The following is a 23475-nucleotide window of genomic DNA, read 5'->3' as shown; positions in this document are numbered from 1 at the left end:
CGATAATATTCGATCAAAGAAAAAAGAATTTTAAAGACAAAAAAGGTAAGAGAAATTATTGTGAGATTAAATGAACGTTAATTAAGTTTCAAATCTAAGAAAAAAGGAAATCTAAATAGTTTTGACTCTATTAACATACAAAAAACTTGTGCATCTTTTGAACTATTCAAGTATGAGTTTGGCGTAACAAGGAGATGGAATGGTCCATCATCTCCAAATACAATTACAAATTAATGACGAGCAAAAGAGTAATATAATAAAATATAAAATATGACTAAAGAGCTATTCTCGAAAAGTTCGAACTTGCTGTTGAACTTTTGAAAATAACTCAATAGTGTATGTAGTTGCCCTCTTCAGCCACATTTAAGTGGGGGCCTCTTCGGCATTAGCCTCTTCGGCATTTAGCCTCTTCTTTCTTCATCCCTGAAAACTGCATTGGACATTTTCTACGAAAATGCGAACAAGATAAAATCTCTCATACTTTTTATGCAAATTAACTCGTATTTTGTTTGATGATTCTAATTCTCAATTATGAAAAAATTAATTTACATTCTCCGTTAGTTATTCAAGCTCGTGGACCAACAATGAACTTAGAGTTCATTGAAATATACACGAGCACAATTAAACGAATGTCCAAGCAGATAATTATACTCGATGACCTAATAACACGTCGCATTTTTACTATCCAGTAATAAAATCGAATTGAAATAAAAATAATACTATAAATGCAATGCATTTCTTGCAATATTTTTATTCAATTTATTCTTTATACTGAATTATATCAAATATTTGAAGAAGACTAAATCGCGATAGTGCGAAGTGTTAGTTATAATACTTAAAACTAAGTATCAATTCATCGAAGGTTTTGCGGATTTGATTTCGACTCTATCTCGTTCGAGATAGAATCGAATAGAAATGAATTTCTTAAATGGTTGCAAATCCCTTTGAATCATGATACATAATAAAAATTACAGAAGAGTCGCAAAATAAATTTACAAAGCAAACATAAGAGAATGAAATGATATAATTTTGCAACAATTCTGTATAAACCAGGAGGCGAAATTTCCACTCCGGAGTGGAAGCAAACCTCGTGCCTTTCCTGGATCCTACCTACTTAAAATTAAAATTTTCACATTCGCTCAAAGAAGTATGCTACCTGCCTGCCAATTACCCATATTTAAAAAGAGCAAATACACATACGTACCCACCCACCCACTCCACGATTCTCTCACATACCACCAGGGTGCAAAAGCCTAAACTAGAGAGCATGCCCCGGGGCACCTCCGACACCCTAGTTCAAACGCGTGTTTTCTAAACTTATGGGAGTACGTACCAATGCTGTAATCGACTGCCAAGGCTAGTGATTATTGCAATAATGACTAAAGCAAAAATACTGGTACATACTAGTATATATCAGCATACTAGTAATATACGAGTATATCAAAGTTTCTGCAAATAAATGCAGCAACTCTACTATGCAAAACGATTTGAAAAAAAAAAATGAGAAAAATTGAATATAAATAGAAAAATACCACCATGTGTATTTCTCATATTACACCTAACTTTAGGTGTGCTATAATAAGTAGTATTCTAAGTGATAAATAATGCATTTATTAAAAACTATCACGAAACGATGTACAGTACACACTACCTAATACGCACATACAGGTGTAAAGTACATCGTGCAACCACTAGCACAATAACAGCCGCCAATAGGGGGGGAAAAACTTAAAACTAAACCCATACTAACCGTTTCTCACCCATACGAGTAGCACCTGGGCACACGCATAGATGAGAACGCAGAAAGTATAGGGGGGAGAAACGGGAGATTAGTACATTAGAAGCTGAAAATCCTGATCTAAAAAATATGATTAAATACACATAAATACATAACACATAATATACATTTTTATAAAAATTCATCTAAGCGGCTAAGGACTCTACAATTTATTTGATGAATAATAAATTTAAAAATCTTTTAATATCTTTTAATATATTTTAATATATTTAAAAACCTCGGACGACTCCTTTCATTAAGTTGGCTGTTCTAATAAAAGAACTGGGCTTTGAGCCACCACTTAACTGCTAGAATCTATCCGTCGCGAATGAGTTTGTCTTCTTGCTCATTTATTTATAATATCGAAGTATCGATATATTAAAATTAATCGCGATTAGATAAACTAAGTACGAAGCAATGCATGTAAGACATTTATTACATGCTTTTCTGGACAAAACGAGTAAATAAATGCTCGATTTCACCACTACTAACCACGAACAAAACACGTAATAAAAAAGAAAGTGCATTTATTAATTGCATTATTAATTAAATGAATTTAACCGGTGAGACAAGAAAACCTATCCTGAACTAATATAAAATATACAATACAATATACAATATAATATACAATTTTCATGAGTAACTCCTAAAAGGAATTACTCATGTGCTCGTCACTAATTTATTTAAATAATTACAACCAGTAACTCGTGCCGATTAGGACCTTTCATCCTCGACATGATTGAGCACCGGAGGGACTTTAAATTTTAACTCACGGCATAAGAAGTTCTGCGATGGCTCCAAAACACTCCTACTTCGCAGCAAGTATTGTAGAATGCGAGTATCGAAGATCCATCGAAGATCCATCGAAGATCCATCGAAGATCCATCGAAGATCCATCGAAGATCCATCGAAGATCCATCGAAGATCCACCGAAGATCCATCGAAGATCCATCGAAGATCCACCGAAGATCCATCGAAGAATTCATTCCACATCTTTGATAAGGTAGAAAGTCCGTCGTCATATCTGTAAAATAAAATAGAACAAAACGATAAGTTATCTGCAATATAACCTAAAATCATATAAAATAAAATCGAATAAAATGTAAATAAAAATAGATACTTACAATGCATTCCAATGGGATGAAATTCAATTGCACCATGGCGATGCACCTCGCGTGAATCTAAAAACGCGGTATAAACGAAAATAAGAAACTATAGATGAGTTTCTTATCGCGAAACCGAAATTTTATTATACGGCGAACAACACTGATTCTAATTCGCGTTTGATTTTAATTTGTTTTACGCCCGATCACTGATTCTACACAACTAATTCAAAGACTGCTTTGCACACAGTCAATGCAAGTAGAAAAATCTTCATTGATGCACTGATTCTAATACGCGAACAGTCTGTGCGACTGTTTAAAATAAAAATACAACTTTACTCGAACAAACTCTAATGCAATTACTGCATTGGTCGCAGTTAATTTAATATATAAATTTCAAAAATAGTTCGCGAACGCGACGGAATTGAAAAAGAAAACGAACGAACGTGCTTCTAATCCGTGATTTTAATTATATTTAACGATACAACACTCCCGTATATTGCTTCGCGCACGATAGCAATGCACGAACACTTGCAACACTTCACAAACACAATTCACAAACACTCCAACACTGATATATTCCCATGATGATCTGAAACAGAAATAAAAACAAAATTATAAATATCATTGTTGTAAGTAAAAAAATTATTATAATTATTGAGAAAGTGTTTAAAATAAAAATTGACTTACGTTTATTCTTCATTGATGAATGCACGATGGGTATCCTACCCTTAGGATGACGATGAGCACACGTTTAAACCGAATAAAAGAAACTTACGGAGTTTCTTAACCGAGCAAACGAAACTTTAACATGCGACGATCAACACTGACTTTACTTTCCGATTCTTTTGTATTTTATTTTTACGATGCAACACACGAGTACCTCATTGCCTACGCGCTCGATTGCAATGATGTTCTGAAACAGAAAAAGAAAAAGAACAATTAATATCATCGTTATAATAAAAAACCATTAAAGTTATCATAGAAACGTTTAATAGGAAAATATACTTACTTTTAGTCTTCATTGATGACTGCAGGATGGGTATCCTACCCTTAGGATGACGATGAATAAAATAAAATAAAAGAAAAACTCTGAAAAGCTGAAACATACTAAAAAGATTATAGAACAATATATCCTGTGAATCATTCCTGAAGGCATTGCACACTTTTAAAGATATTTTATCATAAAGAATCAATATAAATTCAAGCAATATTAATTGCCTTTATCTCACTACTTGTATAAAATTACATATAAAGTATTTAATATCAGTAAAAATTGTTAATAAAAATCGATAACGTTATATATATATAATAGTTTAATACGTCACGTCGTTAGATCTTATTGTTAGCTCGTTGAAGGAACGATCTGGAATGAACACGTAATCGCGTCCTTCATGTCGAACGTTCGGCTGTCTTCGTTTTGTTTTCGGCTGTCTTCGTTTCTTCTGTTCTCACTTCGAGAAATTCCTGGAATATACGTACACATTCGTTATTGCCCGTAGATAGAATATTTTGTTTTCTTATTTTCTCTCTCTCTCTCTCTCTCTCTCTCTCTCTCACTTTCGTTCTCACTCTTTGTATACATTTCTGTATGGTTTAAAAAAAAGAATAACGCTTACCTCGATGAATATGAAGATAAAAAAGAGTAAACACAATTGTTAGACTGAGTATATGTATTCCTGCTGGACTCTCCTAATGCTCGGTACCTAAAAAAGGAAAAAAAAAGATTACATTAGTATAACATAAAGAAAATCAAATATATGAGTGTATGTGTACGAGCTACCTATACTTATGCATATATGCCTGTATGTGTGTGTATGTGACAGGAATCGAATTTAATACGAAATACGATCTTTGAATACATAATTATGAAAAATAATTAATTAGAGCATCATTAGAGATGGTAGTAATTATCGATACCATGAAAAAAGCTGGAAATTAGAAGAAATATTGTTAAGTAACATTGGTGAGATTGGCGGGACGCCGAGATATATCGATGTTATATTCTCACATATATCTATCGAACTTTTTAATATTTCGTTTTGAAAACACTCACGTATGAAAATCTTATGTGTAACTATCGTTTGATATGTAATAGAAAGGTGTAAAATACTTTTCAATTACCTGAATTAAACGAGATGACGCAGTACGCTGGAACATATACAGCTGACAGAAAATGGCGTTTCCTCTACCTTTCCCCTGCGCCCCCTTCCGTTGCCACTGCGTTGCCTCTGCTGCGCATCTGCTGCGCGCGGTAGTATGCGCGGTATTCCACTTTCAAAAAAAGTAGCGAAATCCGTTGACCAATGGCTACTTGAGATTTTGCATTTTTCCATCTATCATAGAAAAATATCGAATAGTTAAAAATAGGATGTAGGAACATAACAATTGTCGAAATATATATTTTATTAATCCAAACAATCAAAATTAATCATTATAAGTCGATATCGATAGTGTTCGAGTCGATAGCAATGATGCCGTAAAACAAGATATATATATGACTGTGTAGAAAAATGCATACCAATGTACATGGAATTTTTTTCTACACAAATATTCTTTATCCTCGACATTATCGTAATCTTTCGATTATATCATTTGGAAGTCATTTGCTAGAAGAATCTATTAGTATATAGGAAGATTATTTACGTTAGAAAATACTTTTTAATTACCTGAGATTAACGGGACGACGTAGCATCCGTCCGATCTCCTGCACCGACGCCGCGAAAAGAAAGAGGAATGATCAGCAAAGAGCCCTGATTGGCTGATAATTATTGCAAAAGAAAAAGATGACCAATCAGAAATTCCCAATTACCATATAGAAATGTATTTTACGCACACGTACGTAACTCGCCTTTCTTCATGACCACTCTAGTCAAGCTTAATATGATAATTTATTTATTAAATAAATAAAAAATTTATTCTATTTTACTATTTAAGGTACACGTATCTTGTTAATATTTAAAAAATAACGAAAAGAATAAAGACAATATGCACTATAATCCTTATCACACAGAACAGAAAAACATACATAATTTATTTATTACAATAATTAAATATCAATTTTTTGAATTATTATAATTATCTAATTACTAATCCAATTAATATTGTTATCTAATTTGTTTTTCTGTTAGGTGTATACGTTCTTTGGTAATATTAAAAAAACAACGAGTAAAATAAAGACAATATACACTAAAAACTTTATCACATGGCAACGTTCTGATTTAAAAATTCCTTCAATTTTTATGTAATTGTTTAAACTAATATGCATTTGTTTTAACGTCCCTGTGCAATGATGACTTTGGATAATAAAATTTTTATCCAAAAAAATATCACATTATAATTATTTTATATTCAAAGTATGTTAATAAGTATGTAATGTTTAAACCAGTACATATGTGTTTAAACAATCTGAAATATAAGTAGAGTGTATCAGAATATTTAAAAAATTGTTAAATAATCGATAGGAATGTCTATTGTTGTCTAAAAGCTAGGAATATACGATCTATGTACCGTCCCCTTCGAAATCCACCGTTGAAATGAGCTCTTGTCCTCTATGAAAGTACTTTTATTAAACGTTGTTTATCTGACTTTCCTAACGTTGCGCATGTGTATAAAGGGTGTCATACATTTAATACATAATATTTAAGATTGTAACGTTCTTATTTTAGTATTCTTTTAATTTTTGTGTAATTATTTTAATGCTCCTGCGCAGTGAGGACTTCGAGGGTCAAATTTAGCTGCAATATAAGAAAAGTGCATTAGTGCATTAAAATAATTGTTAATGTATACGTAATGTACACGTATATGGAAATGAAAAAGAAAATACATTTCTCTAAACAATTTACAACCAAAATATTAAAACAATTATTAAAAATATACTAATGGAAAATATGAATTATTAAAGTTTACCATTATGATAGAAGAAAGCTGAGGTGTTTGCTCGTTTAAGTACCATTAAAAATTGCCAGGATTCATTTTAAAATCCTGTAAACTCTTCCTTTATGTACGTAGTCGATATATAAAACGATGAGAAAGCCTAATCGATGCTGTGCTTTTCCAAATCTTCTAATACTCGCAAATCTGAAAACCATAAGACTGTATTAGTAAAGTATCAAGTTATCCTTGTTAATATTTAAAAACTTATGTATAGAATAAAGACATTATACACTAAACACTTTATCACACTGCACAGAAAAACACACAAAATTTATTTATTTAATAAATCAAAAATAATTTTATTTTCCTATTAGGTGTACACGTTCCTTTATTATATTTAAAAAATAAGGAATAAAATAAAGAGGTTATACACTAAAAACCGCACAGAAAAACATAATCGTATAGAAAAGAAACCTCGTTGCAGATATTTTAAAAACAATTGACATGAAGCACTATAGCCATCCTCGAAGAATTAAAATAACAAGAATTTTTCCATATAAATACAGAATATGGGAATTTATACTTTCATAGTTGGCATGTGAGATTTCAATTGTTTTGTTTCAATTTATTTTTATTCTTTAAGGGTGGCTACAGTGCCTTATTTCAATTGTTTTAAAGATTTCTATAACGATGTTTCATTTCTATACGATTGTGTTTTCCTGTGGTATGCGATGTCAATTGTTTTAAAAATATCTGCAACGTTGTTTCTTTTCTATATGATTGTGTTTTTCTGTACAATGTGATAAAGTTTTTAGTGTATATTGTCTTTATTCTGAACATTATTTTTTAAATATTACCAAGGAACGTGTTACACGTATAATAAACACATATATTTAATTTTCTTTATATTATACCAATGCTATGTTATTTTATACTTTTTTTTAGGTTTCCAAATATTGGTACAATACAGCATGAATACACATACTCATTGTCAGTACAATAATTGTTTTTACTTTTCTATCTAAATAATAATTGTGTTTACTTTTTTATATTGATATCAGCTGTGGTAAGTTTATCTCTTTTCTTTTATAACATAAAGAATAGTAATATAGAAAGTATGAGAAGGGAAAAGAGTGAGAGACATCTTATACAAATATAATCTTATGATTTTCAGATTTGCAAGAATTTTAAGATTTGGAGAAGCACAGCATCTATTAGGCTTTCTCATCGTTTTATATATCGACTACGTACATAAAGGAAGAGTTTACAGGATTTTAAAATGAATCCTGGCAATTTTTAATGGTACTTAAACGAGCAAACACCTCAGCTTTCTTCTATCATAATGGTAAACTTTAATAATTCATATTTTCCATTAGTATATTGTTTAATAATTGTTTTAATATTTTGGTTGTAAAATTGTTTAGAGAAATGTATTTTCTTTTTTCATTTCCATATACGTGTACATTACGTATACATTAACAATTATTTTAATGCACTAATGCACTTTTCTTATATTGCAGCTAAATTTGACCCTCGAAGTCCTCACTGCGCAGGAGCATTAAAATAATTACACAAAAATTAAAAGAATACTAAAATAAGAACGTTACAATCTTAAATATTATGTATTAAATGTATGACACCCTTTATACACATGCGCAACGTTAGGAAAGTCAGATAAACAACGTTTAATAAAAGTACTTTCATAGAGGACAAGAGCTCATTTCAACGGTGGATTTCGAAGGGGACGGTACATAGATCGTATATTCCTAGCTTTTAGACAACAATAGACATTCCTATCGATTATTTAACAATTTTTTAAATATTCTGATACACTCTACTTATATTTCAGATTGTTTAAACACATATGTACTGGTTTAAACATTACATACTTATTAACATACTTTGAATATAAAATAATTATAATGTGATATTTTTTTGGATAAAAATTTTATTATCCAAAGTCATCATTGCACAGGGACGTTAAAACAAATGCATATTAGTTTAAACAATTACATAAAAATTGAAGGAATTTTTAAATCAGAACGTTGCCATGTGATAAAGTTTTTAGTGTATATTGTCTTTATTTTACTCGTTTTTTTTTAATATTACCAAAGAACGTATACACCTAACAGAAAAACAAATTAGATAACAATAATTATTAATTGGATTAGTAATTAGATAATTATAATAATTCAAAAATTGATATTTAATTATTGTAATAAATAAATTATGTATGTTTTTCTGTTCTGTGTGATAAGGATTATAGTGCATATTGTCTTTATTCTTTTCGTTATTTTTTAAATATTAACAAGATACGTGTACCTTAAATAGTAAAATAGAATAAATTTTTTATTTATTTAATAAATAAATTATCATTAAGCTTGACTAGAGTGGTCATGAAGAAAGGCGAGTTACGTACGTGTGCGTAAAATACATTTCTATATGGTAATTGGGAATTTCTGATTGGTCATCTTTTTCTTTTGCAATAATTATCAGCCAATCAGGGCTCTTTGCTGATCATTCCTCTTTCTTTTCGCGGCGTCGGTGCAGGAGATCGGACGGATGCTACGTCGTCCCGTTAATCTCAGGTAATTAAAAAGTATTTTCTAACGTAAATAATCTTCCTATATACTAATAGATTCTTCTAGCAAATGACTTCCAAATGATATAATCGAAAGATTACGATAATGTCGAGGATAAAGAATATTTGTGTAGAAAAAATTCCATGTACATTGGTATGCATTTTTCTACACGTCATATATATATCTTGTTTTACGGCATCATTACTATCGACTCGAACACTATCGATATCGACTTATAATGATTAATTTTGATTGTTTGGATTAATAAATATATTTCGACAATTGTTATGTTCCTACATCCTATTTTTAACTATTCGATATTTTTCTATGATAGATGGAAAAAATGAAAATCTCAAGTAGCCATTGGTCAACGGATTTCGCTACTTTTTTTGAAAGTGGAACTACCGCGCATACTACCGCGCGCAGCAGATGCGCAGCATAGGCAACGCAGTGGCAACGGAAGGGGGCGCAGGGGAAAGGTAGAGGAAACGCCATTTTCTGTCAGCTGTATATGTTCCAGCTACTGCGTCATCTCGTTTAATTCAGGTAATTGAAAAGTATTTTACACCTTTCTATTACATATCAAACGATAGTTACACATAAGATTTTCATACGTGAGTGTTTTCAAAACGAAATATTGAAAAGTTCGATAGATATATGTGAGAATATAACATCGATATATCTCGACGTCCCGCCAATCTCACCAATGTTACTTAACAATATTTCTTCTAATTTCCAGCTTTTTTCATGGTATCGATAATTACTACCATCTCTAATGATGCTCTAATTAATTATTTTTCATAATTATGTATTCAAAGATCGTATTTCGTATTAAATTCGATTCCTGTCACATACACACACATACAGGCATATATGCATAAGTATAGGTAGCTCGTACACATACACTCATATATTTGATTTTCTTTATGTTATACTAATGTAATCTTTTTTTTTCCTTTTTTAGGTACCGAGCATTAGGAGAGTCCAGCAGGAATACATATACTCAGTCTAACAATTGTGTTTACTCTTTTTTATCTTCATATTCATCGAGGTAAGCGTTATTCTTTTTTTTAAACCATACAGAAATGTATACAAAGAGTGAGAACGAAAGTGAGAGAGAGAGAGAGAGAGAGAGAGAGAGAAAATAAGAAAACAAAATATTCTATCTACGGGCAATAACGAATGTGTACGTATATTCCAGGAATTTCTCGAAGTGAGAACAGAAGAAACGAAGACAGCCGAAAACAAAACGAAGACAGCCGAACGTTCGACATGAAGGACGCGATTACGTGTTCATTCCAGATCGTTCCTTCAACGAGCTAACAATAAGATCTAACGACGTGACGTATTAAACTATTATATATATAACGTTATCGATTTTTATTAACAATTTTTACTGATATTAAATACTTTATATGTAATTTTATACAAGTAGTGAGATAAAGGCAATTAATATTGCTTGAATTTATATTGATTCTTTATGATAAAATATCTTTAAAAGTGTGCAATGCCTTCAGGAATGATTCACAGGATATATTGTTCTATAATCTTTTTAGTATGTTTCAGCTTTTCAGAGTTTTTCTTTAATTTTATTTTATTCATCGTCATCCTAAGGGTAGGATACCCATCCTGCAGTCATCAATGAAGACTAAAAGTAAGTATATTTTCCTATTAAACGTTTCTATGATAACTTTAATGGTTTTTTATTATAACGATGATATTAATTGTTCTTTTTCTTTTTCTGTTTCAGAACATCATTGCAATCGAGCGCGTAGGCAATGAGGTACTCGTGTGTTGCATCGTAAAAATAAAATACAAAAGAATCGGAAAGTAAAGTCAGTGTTGATCGTCGCATGTTAAAGTTTCGTTTGCTCGGTTAAGAAACTCCGTAAGTTTCTTTTATTCGGTTTAAACGTGTGCTCATCGTCATCCTAAGGGTAGGATACCCATCGTGCATTCATCAATGAAGAATAAACGTAAGTCAATTTTTATTTTAAACACTTTCTCAATAATTATAATAATTTTTTTACTTACAACAATGATATTTATAATTTTGTTTTTATTTCTGTTTCAGATCATCATGGGAATATATCAGTGTTGGAAGTGTTTGTGAATTGTGTTTGTGAAGTGTTGCAAGTGTTCGTGCATTGCTATCGTGCGCGAAGCAATATACGGGAGTGTTGTATCGTTAAATATAATTAAAATCACGGATTAGAAGCACGTTCGTTCGTTTTCTTTTCAATTCCGTCGCGTTCGCGAACTATTTTTGAAATTTATATATTAAATTAACTGCGACCAATGCAGTAATTGCATTAGAGTTTGTTCGAGTAAAGTTGTATTTTTATCTTTAAACAGTCGCACAGACTGTTCGCGTATTAGAATCAGTGCATCAATGAAGATTTTTCTACTTGCATTGACTGTGTGCAAAGCAGTCTTTGAATTAGTTGTGTAGAATCAGTGATCGGGCGTAAAACAAATTAAAATCAAACGCGAATTAGAATCAGTGTTGTTCGCCGTATAATAAAATTTCGGTTTCGCGATAAGAAACTCATCTATAGTTTCTTATTTTCGTTTATACCGCGTTTTTAGATTCACGCGAGGTGCATCGCCATGGTGCAATTGAATTTCATCCCATTGGAATGCATTGTAAGTATCTATTTTTATTTACATTTTATTCGATTTTATTTTATATGATTTTAGGTTATATTGCAGATAACTTATCGTTTTGTTCTATTTTATTTTACAGATATGACGACGGACTTTCTACCTTATCAAAGATGTGGAATGAATTCTTCGATGGATCTTCGTGGATCTTCGATGGATCTTCGATGGATCTTCGGTGGATCTTCGATGGATCTTCGATGGATCTTCGATGGATCTTCGATGGATCTTCGATGGATCTTCGATGGATCTTCGATGGATCTTCGATACTCGCATTCTACAATACTTGCTGCGAAGTAGGAGTGTTTTGGAGCCATCGTAGAACTTCTTATGCCGTGAGTTAAAATTTAAAGTCCCTCCGGTGCTCAATCATGTCGAGGATGAAAGGTCCTAATCGGCACGAGTTACTGGTTGTAATTATTTAAATAAATTAGTGACGAGCACATGAGTAATTCCTTTTAGGAGTTACTCATGAAAATTGTATATTATATTGTATATTGTATTGTATATTTTATATTAGTTCAGGATAGGTTTTCTTGTCTCACCGGTTAAATTCATTTAATTAATAATGCAATTAATAAATGCACTTTCTTTTTTATTACGTGTTTTGTTCGTGGTTAGTAGTGGTGAAATCGAGCATTTATTTACTCGTTTTTGTCCAGAAAAGCATGTAATAAATGTCTTACATGCATTGCTTCGTACTTAGTTTATCTAATCGCGATTAATTTTAATATATCGATACTTCGATATTATAAATAAATGAGCAAGAAGACAAACTCATTCGCGACGGATAGATTCTAGCAGTTAAGTGGTGGCTCAAAGCCCAGTTCTTTTATTAGAACAGCCAACTTAATGAAAGGAGTCGTCCGAGGTTTTTAAATATATTAAAATATATTAAAAGATATTAAAAGATTTTTAAATTTATTATTCATCAAATAAATTGTAGAGTCCTTAGCCGCTTAGATGAATTTTTATAAAAATGTATATTTATGTGTTATGTATTTATGTGTATTTAATCATATTTTTTAGATCAGGATTTTCAGCTTCTAATGTACTAATCTCCCGTTTCTCCCCCCTATACTTTCTGCGTTCTCATCTATGCGTGTGCCCAGGTGCTACTCGTATGGGTGAGAAACGGTTAGTATGGGTTTAGTTTTAAGTTTTTCCCCCCCTATTGGCGGCTGTTATTGTGCTAGTGGTTGCACGATGTACTTTACACCTGTATGTGCGTATTAGGTAGTGTGTACTGTACATCGTTTCGTGATAGTTTTTAATAAATGCATTATTTATCACTTAGAATACTACTTATTATAGCACACCTAAAGTTAGGTGTAATATGAGAAATACACATGGTGGTATTTTTCTATTTATATTCAATTTTTCTCATTTTTTTTTTTCAAATCGTTTTGCATAGTAGAGTTGCTGCATTTATTTGCAGAAACTTTGATATACTCGTATATTACTAGTATGCTGATATATACTAGTATGTACCAGTATTTTTGCTTTAGTCATTATTGCAATAATCACTAGCCTTGGCAGTCGATTACAGCATTGGTACGTACTCCCATAAGTTTAGAAAACACGCGTTTGAACTAGGGTGTCGGAGGTGCCCCGGGGCATGCTCTCTAGTTTAGGCTTTTGCACCCTGGTGGTATGTGAGAGAATCGTGGAGTGGGTGGGTGGGTACGTATGTGTATTTGCTCTTTTTAAATATGGGTAATTGGCAGGCAGGTAGCATACTTCTTTGAGCGAATGTGAAAATTTTAATTTTAAGTAGGTAGGATCCAGGAAAGGCACGAGGTTTGCTTCCACTCCGGAGTGGAAATTTCGCCTCCTGGTTTATACAGAATTGTTGCAAAATTATATCATTTCATTCTCTTATGTTTGCTTTGTAAATTTATTTTGCGACTCTTCTGTAATTTTATTATGTATCATGATTCAAAGGGATTTGCAACCATTTAAGAAATTCATTTCTATTCGATTCTATCTCGAACGAGATAGAGTCGAAATCAAATCCGCAAAACCTTCGATGAATTGATACTTAGTTTTAAGTATTATAACTAACACTTCGCACTATCGCGATTTAGTCTTCTTCAAATATTTGATATAATTCAGTATAAAGAATAAATTGAATAAAAATATTGCAAGAAATGCATTGCATTTATAGTATTATTTTTATTTCAATTCGATTTTATTACTGGATAGTAAAAATGCGACGTGTTATTAGGTCATCGAGTATAATTATCTGCTTGGACATTCGTTTAATTGTGCTCGTGTATATTTCAATGAACTCTAAGTTCATTGTTGGTCCACGAGCTTGAATAACTAACGGAGAATGTAAATTAATTTTTTCATAATTGAGAATTAGAATCATCAAACAAAATACGAGTTAATTTGCATAAAAAGTATGAGAGATTTTATCTTGTTCGCATTTTCGTAGAAAATGTCCAATGCAGTTTTCAGGGATGAAGAAAGAAGAGGCTAAATGCCGAAGAGGCTAATGCCGAAGAGGCCCCCACTTAAATGTGGCTGAAGAGGGCAACTACATGGACTATTGAGTTATTTTCAAAAGTTCAACAGCAAGTTCGAACTTTTCGAGAATAGCTCTTTAGTCATATTTTATATTTTATTATATTACTCTTTTGCTCGTCATTAATTTGTAATTGTATTTGGAGATGATGGACCATTCCATCTCCTTGTTACGCCAAACTCATACTTGAATAGTTCAAAAGATGCACAAGTTTTTTGTATGTTAATAGAGTCAAAACTATTTAGATTTCCTTTTTTCTTAGATTTTAAACTTAATTAACGTTCGTTAAATCTCACAATAATTTCTCTTACCTTTTTTGTCTTTAAAATTCTTTTTTCTTTGATCGAATATTATCGATTTAAATCGATTAAAATAGATTTTATTTTTTTTTTTTTTTTTTTTTTTTTTTTTTCCAGTATTGTAATATTTTTGTAGCTTTTTATTTCTTAATTATTATATATTATAATGTAAAATCACGCGTTCAAATTTAATTTTATGCAACTTGAAATAGAGATTTGATAAAAATACATAGAAAATTACATTTAAAAGTGCATCTGCTAATTTGGCGACTTGTATTTTAGGATTGAATTTATTGACCGTATGATTAATATAGTTTTCTTCTTGTTACAGGTGATCATCGTTGGATTTAACATCAACTCATCTTGATTAACTTTCATTAGAACGCCCTTAATTGTTGCTTTTTAAAATTAATTTATATATGCATTTCTGAAGGCAAACACATTTTTATACACTAAAAATTAAATATATTTATTTAAAATCTTATTACAATAGAACTATATATATACTATATATAATATCAAAGAATATATCATTTACTATCATATATTATCAAAGAATGCTTTGATAGTATTGTACCGTCATAACTGCATTCTTTGATAGTATTCTATCGTCATCGCGTTAAGTACCTACTATCGCTTCCTGGTGCTCAGGTTAGAAACTAAGATGAATGTGGTTACCCGAAAAGTGGACTTGTGAGCTTCTATGTACTTTTGCATTGTTTGATAATGCCATTAGATGCAAATCGTTGACTTGCGTTTTTAAGACAATATGGCATCGTATTGATTAGTAAATACAACCGCCTTAAGTAGCGCTCTTGTAGCTCGTGTTGTAGCATGAAGTAATATAAACAGTTTACGACATTCATAAATCTTAAGTAAATTATTCTGTCGTATAAATGGAAGGAGTTCTTTTTTTAATATTAAGTAAAACACGAGTTTACAATGAGTGCACATATTAATACAAATACTGGTACATAATACTGTGATTTTATTAATCGTTTTTAAAAATATAAATGTTATATATATATATTGTTACATAGTCGTGTTTTTTTTTGGTCTGCTTTCAAGAATTTTACTAATTCATTGTATTTTTCAAGTAATCTTATTAAAAATGTTATTTTAACCTTTTTCTCGTATCTTGAAAATGCAATTAATTTATACAAATATTTTTATGCATTGTCTCGACGTTTATTAATTTTCGATTTTAACAAAGTTTTTTTTTTCTTTTATATTATTTTAAACTCAATTCATGAATTGAATAGCTGACGTGGCTAATTGTATTAATTATTATTATTATATATTGTTTTAAACATTAAGTGTCATGAACTTGTACTGTGTAATATATTATGTCATTTTAGAATGAATTGTATTATTTTTACGGTAGTGTCAAGAAAAATGAATGAAGAACCTTCAACAAGACGTGCTATATTAACAGTTACTTTGGTATTTGTTGCATCACTAACTGCTCTTTCTTATGTCTATATGAGCTTTCCAGAATTAGCAGAGTATGAAACATTTTTTTACATAAATTGCCACGTTTGCCTTTAAGATACATTCTATTTCATATTAATCTATTTTGCAGGGAAGAGAAGCAATATATGAAATTACCATTTCATATAGAGGATGCACAAAATCTTGGAAAGTTACTAGGAAGATACAAGGATCGCTATTATTTTGAAGTATTGACAGGACTATTCATTACTTATATATTGTATCCTTTGTCTATTCATATATTTTATATGTTATTAATTCACAGTGAATATTTATCATATCTTTTTCCTTACATATATGTATTGTAGTTTGCAAACGTTTGCAATTCCTGGATCTATTTTTCTATCGATATTGTCTGGATTCTTATTCCCATTTCCTATCGCACTTTTATTAGTATGCACATGCAGCGCAGTTGGTGCAACGCTTTGTTACCTTCTATCATCGTTATTAGGAAGAAAGTTATTATATAAATATTTCCCAGACAAAGCTAATGAATGGACAGTGATGGTAGTTAAGCACAGAGATAATCTGTTAAATTATATGCTATTTCTTCGAATGACACCATTCTTGCCTAATTGGTTCATAAATTTAGCTAGCCCTGTAATAGGAGTCCCTGTAGTACCTTTTACGGTGGGCACATTTTTTGGTGTTGCACCACCATCATTTGTAGCGATACAAGCAGGACAAACATTACATAAATTAACGTCATCTAGTGATGCATGGTCCTGGAATAGTATGATCATATTATGTATCTTTGCATTGCTTTCTTTAGTACCTGTCTTATACAAACAAAAGCTCAAAGCAAAGTTTCAATAAATTGTAGGAACAATTGTTCACATCGTGACATTCCCCAGGTCTACTCACTGGAGATGCATTTTATGTTCCTATTTAGGAATATATTATGTTAATAAAATAATTATTGAGAAATTTGTGTATAATGTATAATTATTATTTAAGAGGATATATTTTGTATCCCTTTGTATATCTAATCGCTTTCAAACTTATTATGTTAATAGGGAGAATTTATTTTTGGTTTGGTGAAAATAATATATTAATTTCACTTTAAATTAATCTTATCTTTTAGTTTGTGTGTAATTGCATATTAGGCAAAATTATAACATTTAATGATTTTTATAAATACGTCTAGCTGGCATATTAGTCTGCTGTGTTCTTTAAATCTGTTAAATCCTGTTTTGTAGTAATTTGTAATTTCCTATTAAATTCTTGCATGTTACCTTTTTTTTTGTTATATTTGTATAAATTATAGTATATGTAAATAATTATTAAAAACGTAAGACAAACAAGGTCTCATATATACAGAAGGATATACTATTATCCGAAATAAAATAAATATATTGTAATAAAATAAAATATAAAATTATTTATTATATAAACTTTGTTAGAAGTTTATATTGCACATATATTATATCATTAATTTAAATATTATTCTAACAAAATGAAGTAAGATAACTTATAGAAATAGTACTTGAATTAGGAACTGGTAAACTTATTGGATGCCAATACCACCAATTATACCACACTAAAATAACAATAAAAACAAGTTAATCTTTTTCTTTTACATATAAAGTATAAGTGTAAAAAATGAAACATACATGTGTTTCCCTTGGAAAGAAGAATCGTAAAAGTTGAACAGCTTTGTTGACACTCTAAGCTTGGCATCATTCTTATTAATCTTGCTCCATCAGTTAATCTTAATATTACATTACTGCATTCAGATCTAGGCTAAAATAAATTCATTAAATTTCTTATCTGCATAATCGATTATTTTGTTTTATTATTAATTTAATACCAATGAATAAAGCGGAGAGTTTGCTTCATCAATAAATACAAATTTCTCTGTACTTTGTCCCCACCAATTAGGAGTATCCGTAGGTTTTGGAAATAGTTTCCGTATAATCCTTCCAGGTTTCATACGATTTACTCTCCATGTTATATGAGTTGTAAGAAACTCAGAAGGATAAATATCCAATCTTTTATTCATAACATCATGAATAGTTCTATACAATAAATACTATATTTTAATCATTTATAGGATAATAATAAAATCAAACATAAAAATATGAATAACTTACCGATATGCTTCGTTATTAGAACGTACTCTATTAGCATCTTCTTTAAAAGTTTTATTATTATACCAATACATTTCAGATAAATCTTGCATGTTAACAGTAATATTATTTTCTGTTTTTGTATAAGGAATGCCAATATTAAAATTTTTAGATATATTGTGATTTGTTAAATCTGCTATAGAATGAATGATACTACATGGCCAGCAATTCATATCGTAAATATAAAAATATGGATTTTCAACTAAACACCATTCATCGTAAAACTCTACATAAATCAAAAAAGATATAAAGTAAATAAATAACATTTTAATATAATATGCATTAAATATAATATGTTTTATTTATTTCTTTATATTACCTGACAGTGGTGGATATTGTTCTATAATTGGCAAAGCTATTTTGCGTAGAATAGTAAAACCAGGATAAATAGAGCTTTGCAGATTTCTTAATATTACAGTATTATAAAAAGGATGATTATATAGGCCAATAAAAATAATTAATAATACACATATAAATGTTGTAACATATGTTAATAATTTTGTAATACTCCAAGTTTTTTTATTGTATTTTATCTCAAGCGTTTGAAAACATTTGTTAAAAATCTCAGTGATTTGTAATTCTGATATATTATAATCAGAAGCATATAGTTTAATATATCGTATTCCTTCTCTGTATTCATCTAAGTCGGCCATTCTTTATATATAAATCGTTTTCATATTTTAATAAACATTAAAACACATTAGAAAATAAAATTAAAGGTTATGATATTAAAAGCAACGATTATCTTTTTCTATTTAACTAATGTTATTAAGTGAAGGTAACTTTAATCCTTAGCTGTATTCACTTTTAAAAACAGTCGACATTTAATGGAATTAAATGTAAGAAACGGAATTAAATTTTGAAACTACTTTTATAAATATTGAATGCATTATTATATATATATATATACATAAACTAAATTGGTAGAAAGATCAAGGTCATAGGTTGAACTTGTCTCAAATCAAACGGTATAATTCTTTCACTTTTGTTATATTTCAAAATTTTATATATAATATATTGGATATCTTTTGGCGGGCTTAATAGCAGCCAATGAAAATTAATCATTCAAATTTGATCGCAATAATCGTAATTAAAAAACCGCGTCAATGTTCAGGCAATATTGACAAGTGATGGACGTGTTTCCGATACATTGAATGAACTAATTCTTAAGTAGGAACATGCTCTTGTTAGCATTTGATTCTTTGTTAAGAAGAAAATGTTATACATTTTTTAAGATTAATATGAAAGAAATTTATTGCGACGTACGGTGAAATAACTATACGAGAAAATAAATCTATTTCTATATATATTTATATGTACATTGGCTTTATACTTAGTATAAATCTAATAAGCATTATTAATATATACACATATGCACACGAATTTAAAGGTTAGAATCTGTGCTCGCAGGATAGAACATTATGAAGACATTCTCTGCTGAATTTGGAGTGAATGGCGAAAGTGTTTACGAGTATCAACGTTCACATCTGTTTATGGTGAATAAAAACATTGATTTATACATTACGTGCATATCAAATGCTCGAATTTTTGTTCCTACTTCTAAAATTAATCAAACATATTTGACAGTGTATTGTGAGCATATTGAAAATGCATAAATTAAGAGAAATAATAAATATTAATAACAATATTAAAATAAATGCACTTATGATGCTTCCATATATTCATTAATTAAACATTTCTCCAATATTGTGTCTGTGCATTTGTCTTGAATGAATACAGCATAATTACAATAGAATGACTAATAATATTCAAATATTCTTCAATGGGACACACAAAAAAATGAATGTAGAAATGAAGGAATATATAATTGTTAATATTCGATATTTCTTAATAAGTGATCATAGTCAATAAATATAGTACAATGTGTAATATACATACAGTGATATCATGTGAGTTTTTAATTATTCAATTTGACATATACACATTTTGTACACACATCATATTTTGATTAATAATTTGACTATATTTTTCAGATGTCTTTATATGTCTATGCAAAGTTTATTGTCAAAATTAATATTATGTTATATTATTATTATTAATTCACATGAGCATTATATTGACAGACAAATTTTATCTAATGTTGTATTATCAAAGTATAATTGTATACCAATGCTCAACATAGTAAAGAATTTATTTATTATTAAACAATGTCAGTTCCCTCTTGTTCGACATACACAGACTTGCATATCCCGAAAAGTAAAGAAGAAAAAATATATGCCAAGTGGGAACGGTTCACTAATTGGGTACATTGTATATGTATCGTTACTTTTGACCTCGAATTAGGCCAAGCTATAGAGGTAAACTGCATATAAAACTTAATATATCATTGTTTATATTGTCTTCTTTAATTAAAATATATTTTTTAAATAGGCGGTTTATCCAAATCATGTACAACTTTCCGAACAAGAAAGATCTAATGTATGTTACTTAGCGTTTCCTGATTCTAACTCTGGTTGTATGGGAGATACCCAATATCATGTAAGAATAAGGCAAAATGGAAATATGATTCAAGACACACCAGCTTTACTGGAGTATAATAGAAAATCACCTTCTTTTCTCCAATGTGATAAGGACTACTATTGGGGCTATGTATATTTTCGTCAAGTTAAAGATAAATCTTTACCAAGAGGATATTTCCAAAAAGTAAGAAATGTTTTAGTAAATATGCATACATATATATATATATATATTTATATAGTTATGTATATTATTTTCAGAGTATTGTCATCATCACAAAACTGCCATTTGTTAACTTATTTTGTGAATTGTGTGCTTTGATAGCACCTGAATTTTTTGATCGTGGTAATACAGTCATGGAAGCAGTTGTACGAGAGATAGATCGTTGGCCACTTCCTGGTCCAGGTCAAATTGTTCACTTACCTCTTATGGGTGTCTTATTTCAGGTTTGCATTCTTATATTAACATTTATTTAAAATTCTTTTATATTCATAGATAATTTATTTAGAATTAAATAGTATATTAGTTATATCACATCTTGTTGATTTTAGACATACATTCCAAATCAAAATTATAAGGCCGCTGTGCCATGTATTGCAGCAATGGATCATGCACCAAATGTGAATGCAACACGAAGATTAATTTTAACATCTGCATATGAAGGCGATATGTTCAAAACTTTAGCTAGTGTAGTGAGTCATATACATTTGTTATGGGAGTTAGTATTAGTTAGTGAACCTATCGTAGTAATGGCTTCCTCACCGACTACATGTTCGGAAATGGTTCAAGCACTTATTGCGTAAGTAAATAGTTACAAACTAACGGCCATCCTATAAAAACTATAACTGAGAATTATTAATGGTTTGTTTTATTAGTATGATAACACCATTGAAATACTGTGCCGATCATCGTCCATATTTCACGATTCATGATTCTGAATTTAAAGAGTATACCACGGATGCTCCTACTCCACCTGCTGTAATACTAGGTGTCACAAATCCATTTTTTGCCAAAACTCTACAACATTGGCCTCACATCATTAGGATAAGTAATGGTGGAACTAATGGTGAGTTTTTGGTACAAGAAAATAAGAGAAATATATATATATATATATATATATATATATATTAATTATATATTTCAGAAACTCAGAAATATAGGATCAAAAAATCTGAGAATCTCAAAGTATTAGATTCAAAGCCAGGTGTTTATACACAATACAAATCTTTTTTGCAAAAAGATAAAGCAATATTAAAAAAACTTTTAAGAGGTATTCAAACAAAAAGACCAGGTGAAGCACAAACGGCTCTTTTGAAACGTCATTTGATGGAATTGACTGAAAGTTTTATGATTCCTTTAGAAAGATATATTGCAAGTCTTATGCCTTTACAAAAGGACATATCACCCTTCAAAGTAATAATAATTCTCTCAATTAATATTCAAATCTTTGGTTTTAATATTGATAATGGAAATAAGTTAGTAAAAAAATATTTTTTATCTTAGGCAACACCAATACCACAATTATTTAATCAGGATGACTTTTTAGCTACATTAAGTAGTTTGGGACCTCAATTAACTACCGGTATAAAGGGAGATTGGGTAGGATTATACAAACGATTTTTTAGATCACCTAATTTTTCGGGCTGGTTTCATACCAGATACACAGAACTAGCTCAAAAATTACAAGTGATACAATTGGAAGCGTTATCGCAAGCAGTACGTATCTTCGTTGTTCTATTCGCTATTCCAGTAGTTGACATATTTATTAAATTCTGTTATAATGCATAGGACTTGAAAACATGGGTACAAGGAAAGCAAGAAGTAGAAGTTGTGGATATGATCCTTAGAATTCGACAAAAATTAGAAAAGAGTTGCATTAATGATATATCGATGGATGAAACAATCAGAAAGAAACTCCAAGATAGAATAAATGACATTACACATACATTGCCAGATGACTTACAAGTTATTTTAAGCCATGAGTCTTGACAGTACGATTATATTATTAATTTTAAAACTCGTTAATAATTCTACTTACTGCTATTAGTTGAATTGGGAATCAACATTATATGCCAATGTCGGTGTAAATTCATAAGCAAAATTAAGCTTCCAATGAATGAAGCTTTTAGATTTTTAAATATTGATGACTATGACATAAAAAAAAGTAACGTGAATCGTATACATATGACAGACATAAATTGAAATGCTGACTGAATTTGGGCTAGAATTTTAAATAGGTTTTAATTATGCTTTATTTCTTGAATGTAAGTGTACATATATATATATGATACTCTTTAAAAATATTTATAAAAAATAAATTACGTATATTACTTAGTTTATATATAAAGTAAGAAAAGAACTGTCTTTAAAATGTTTGAAACTTCTTAAGTAACTTCCATTTTTACATATTATAATATTTTTTAATTCATAATAGTTTTTATACGTTTTAATTAAGAAATTTCCTTTTTAGTTAGAAAAATTCATATTTCTTTGATCTTTGAGATTTGTAAGCTCATTTTATCATTTTTTCTTACAATATTAATAATCTT

At 29.9% G+C, this 23475-nt stretch overlaps 3 protein-coding genes across 4 annotated transcripts; 2 read left to right on the top strand and 1 right to left on the bottom strand.

The window, feature by feature from the left end:
* Positions 1 to 15557: 15557 nt before the first annotated feature.
* On the top strand, positions 15558 to 17246 carry LOC122518302 (transmembrane protein 41B). Of its 2 annotated transcripts, none has more exons than XM_043637176.1 (4): positions 15558 to 15798; positions 16187 to 16333; positions 16411 to 16539; positions 16628 to 17246. In XM_043637176.1, the coding sequence occupies exons 2-4, from the start codon at positions 16188 to 16190 to the stop codon at positions 17133 to 17135; spliced, it is 783 nt and encodes a 260-aa protein (XP_043493111.1). In that variant the 5' UTR covers positions 15558 to 15798; position 16187; the 3' UTR covers positions 17136 to 17246. The 2 variants fall into 2 exon arrangements, with proteins under 2 accessions (XP_043493111.1, XP_043493110.1); XM_043637175.1 differs by having other exon boundaries at positions 15559 to 15798; positions 16213 to 16333.
* Positions 17247 to 17685: 439 nt separating this feature from the next.
* Positions 17686 to 19142, bottom strand: LOC122518297. Its single transcript, XM_043637166.1, has 5 exons — positions 18768 to 19142; positions 18413 to 18674; positions 18130 to 18337; positions 17933 to 18062; positions 17686 to 17859 (listed from the first exon to the last, which is right to left on the bottom strand). Exons 1-5 carry the CDS (start codon positions 19099 to 19101, stop codon positions 17768 to 17770), a joined length of 1026 nt encoding a protein of 341 aa, XP_043493101.1. The 5' UTR covers positions 19102 to 19142; the 3' UTR covers positions 17686 to 17767.
* LOC122518284 (protein DENND6A) lies at positions 18951 to 23342 on the top strand. The gene is made up of 9 exons (XM_043637148.1): positions 18951 to 20358; positions 20443 to 20766; positions 20840 to 21112; positions 21187 to 21372; positions 21478 to 21725; positions 21802 to 21992; positions 22071 to 22339; positions 22430 to 22642; positions 22715 to 23342. Exons 2-9 carry the CDS (start codon positions 20617 to 20619, stop codon positions 22913 to 22915), a joined length of 1731 nt encoding a protein of 576 aa, XP_043493083.1. The 5' UTR covers positions 18951 to 20358; positions 20443 to 20616; the 3' UTR covers positions 22916 to 23342.
* Positions 23343 to 23475: the final 133 nt, after the last annotated feature.

Source organism: Polistes fuscatus, unplaced genomic scaffold (assembly GCF_010416935.1).
Source record: "Polistes fuscatus isolate 324 unplaced genomic scaffold, CU_Pfus_HIC Scaffold24, whole genome shotgun sequence".
In the NCBI taxonomy this organism is placed as follows: domain Eukaryota; kingdom Metazoa; phylum Arthropoda; class Insecta; order Hymenoptera; family Vespidae; genus Polistes; species Polistes fuscatus.
This window is presented reverse-complemented; position numbering and strand designations above follow the sequence as displayed.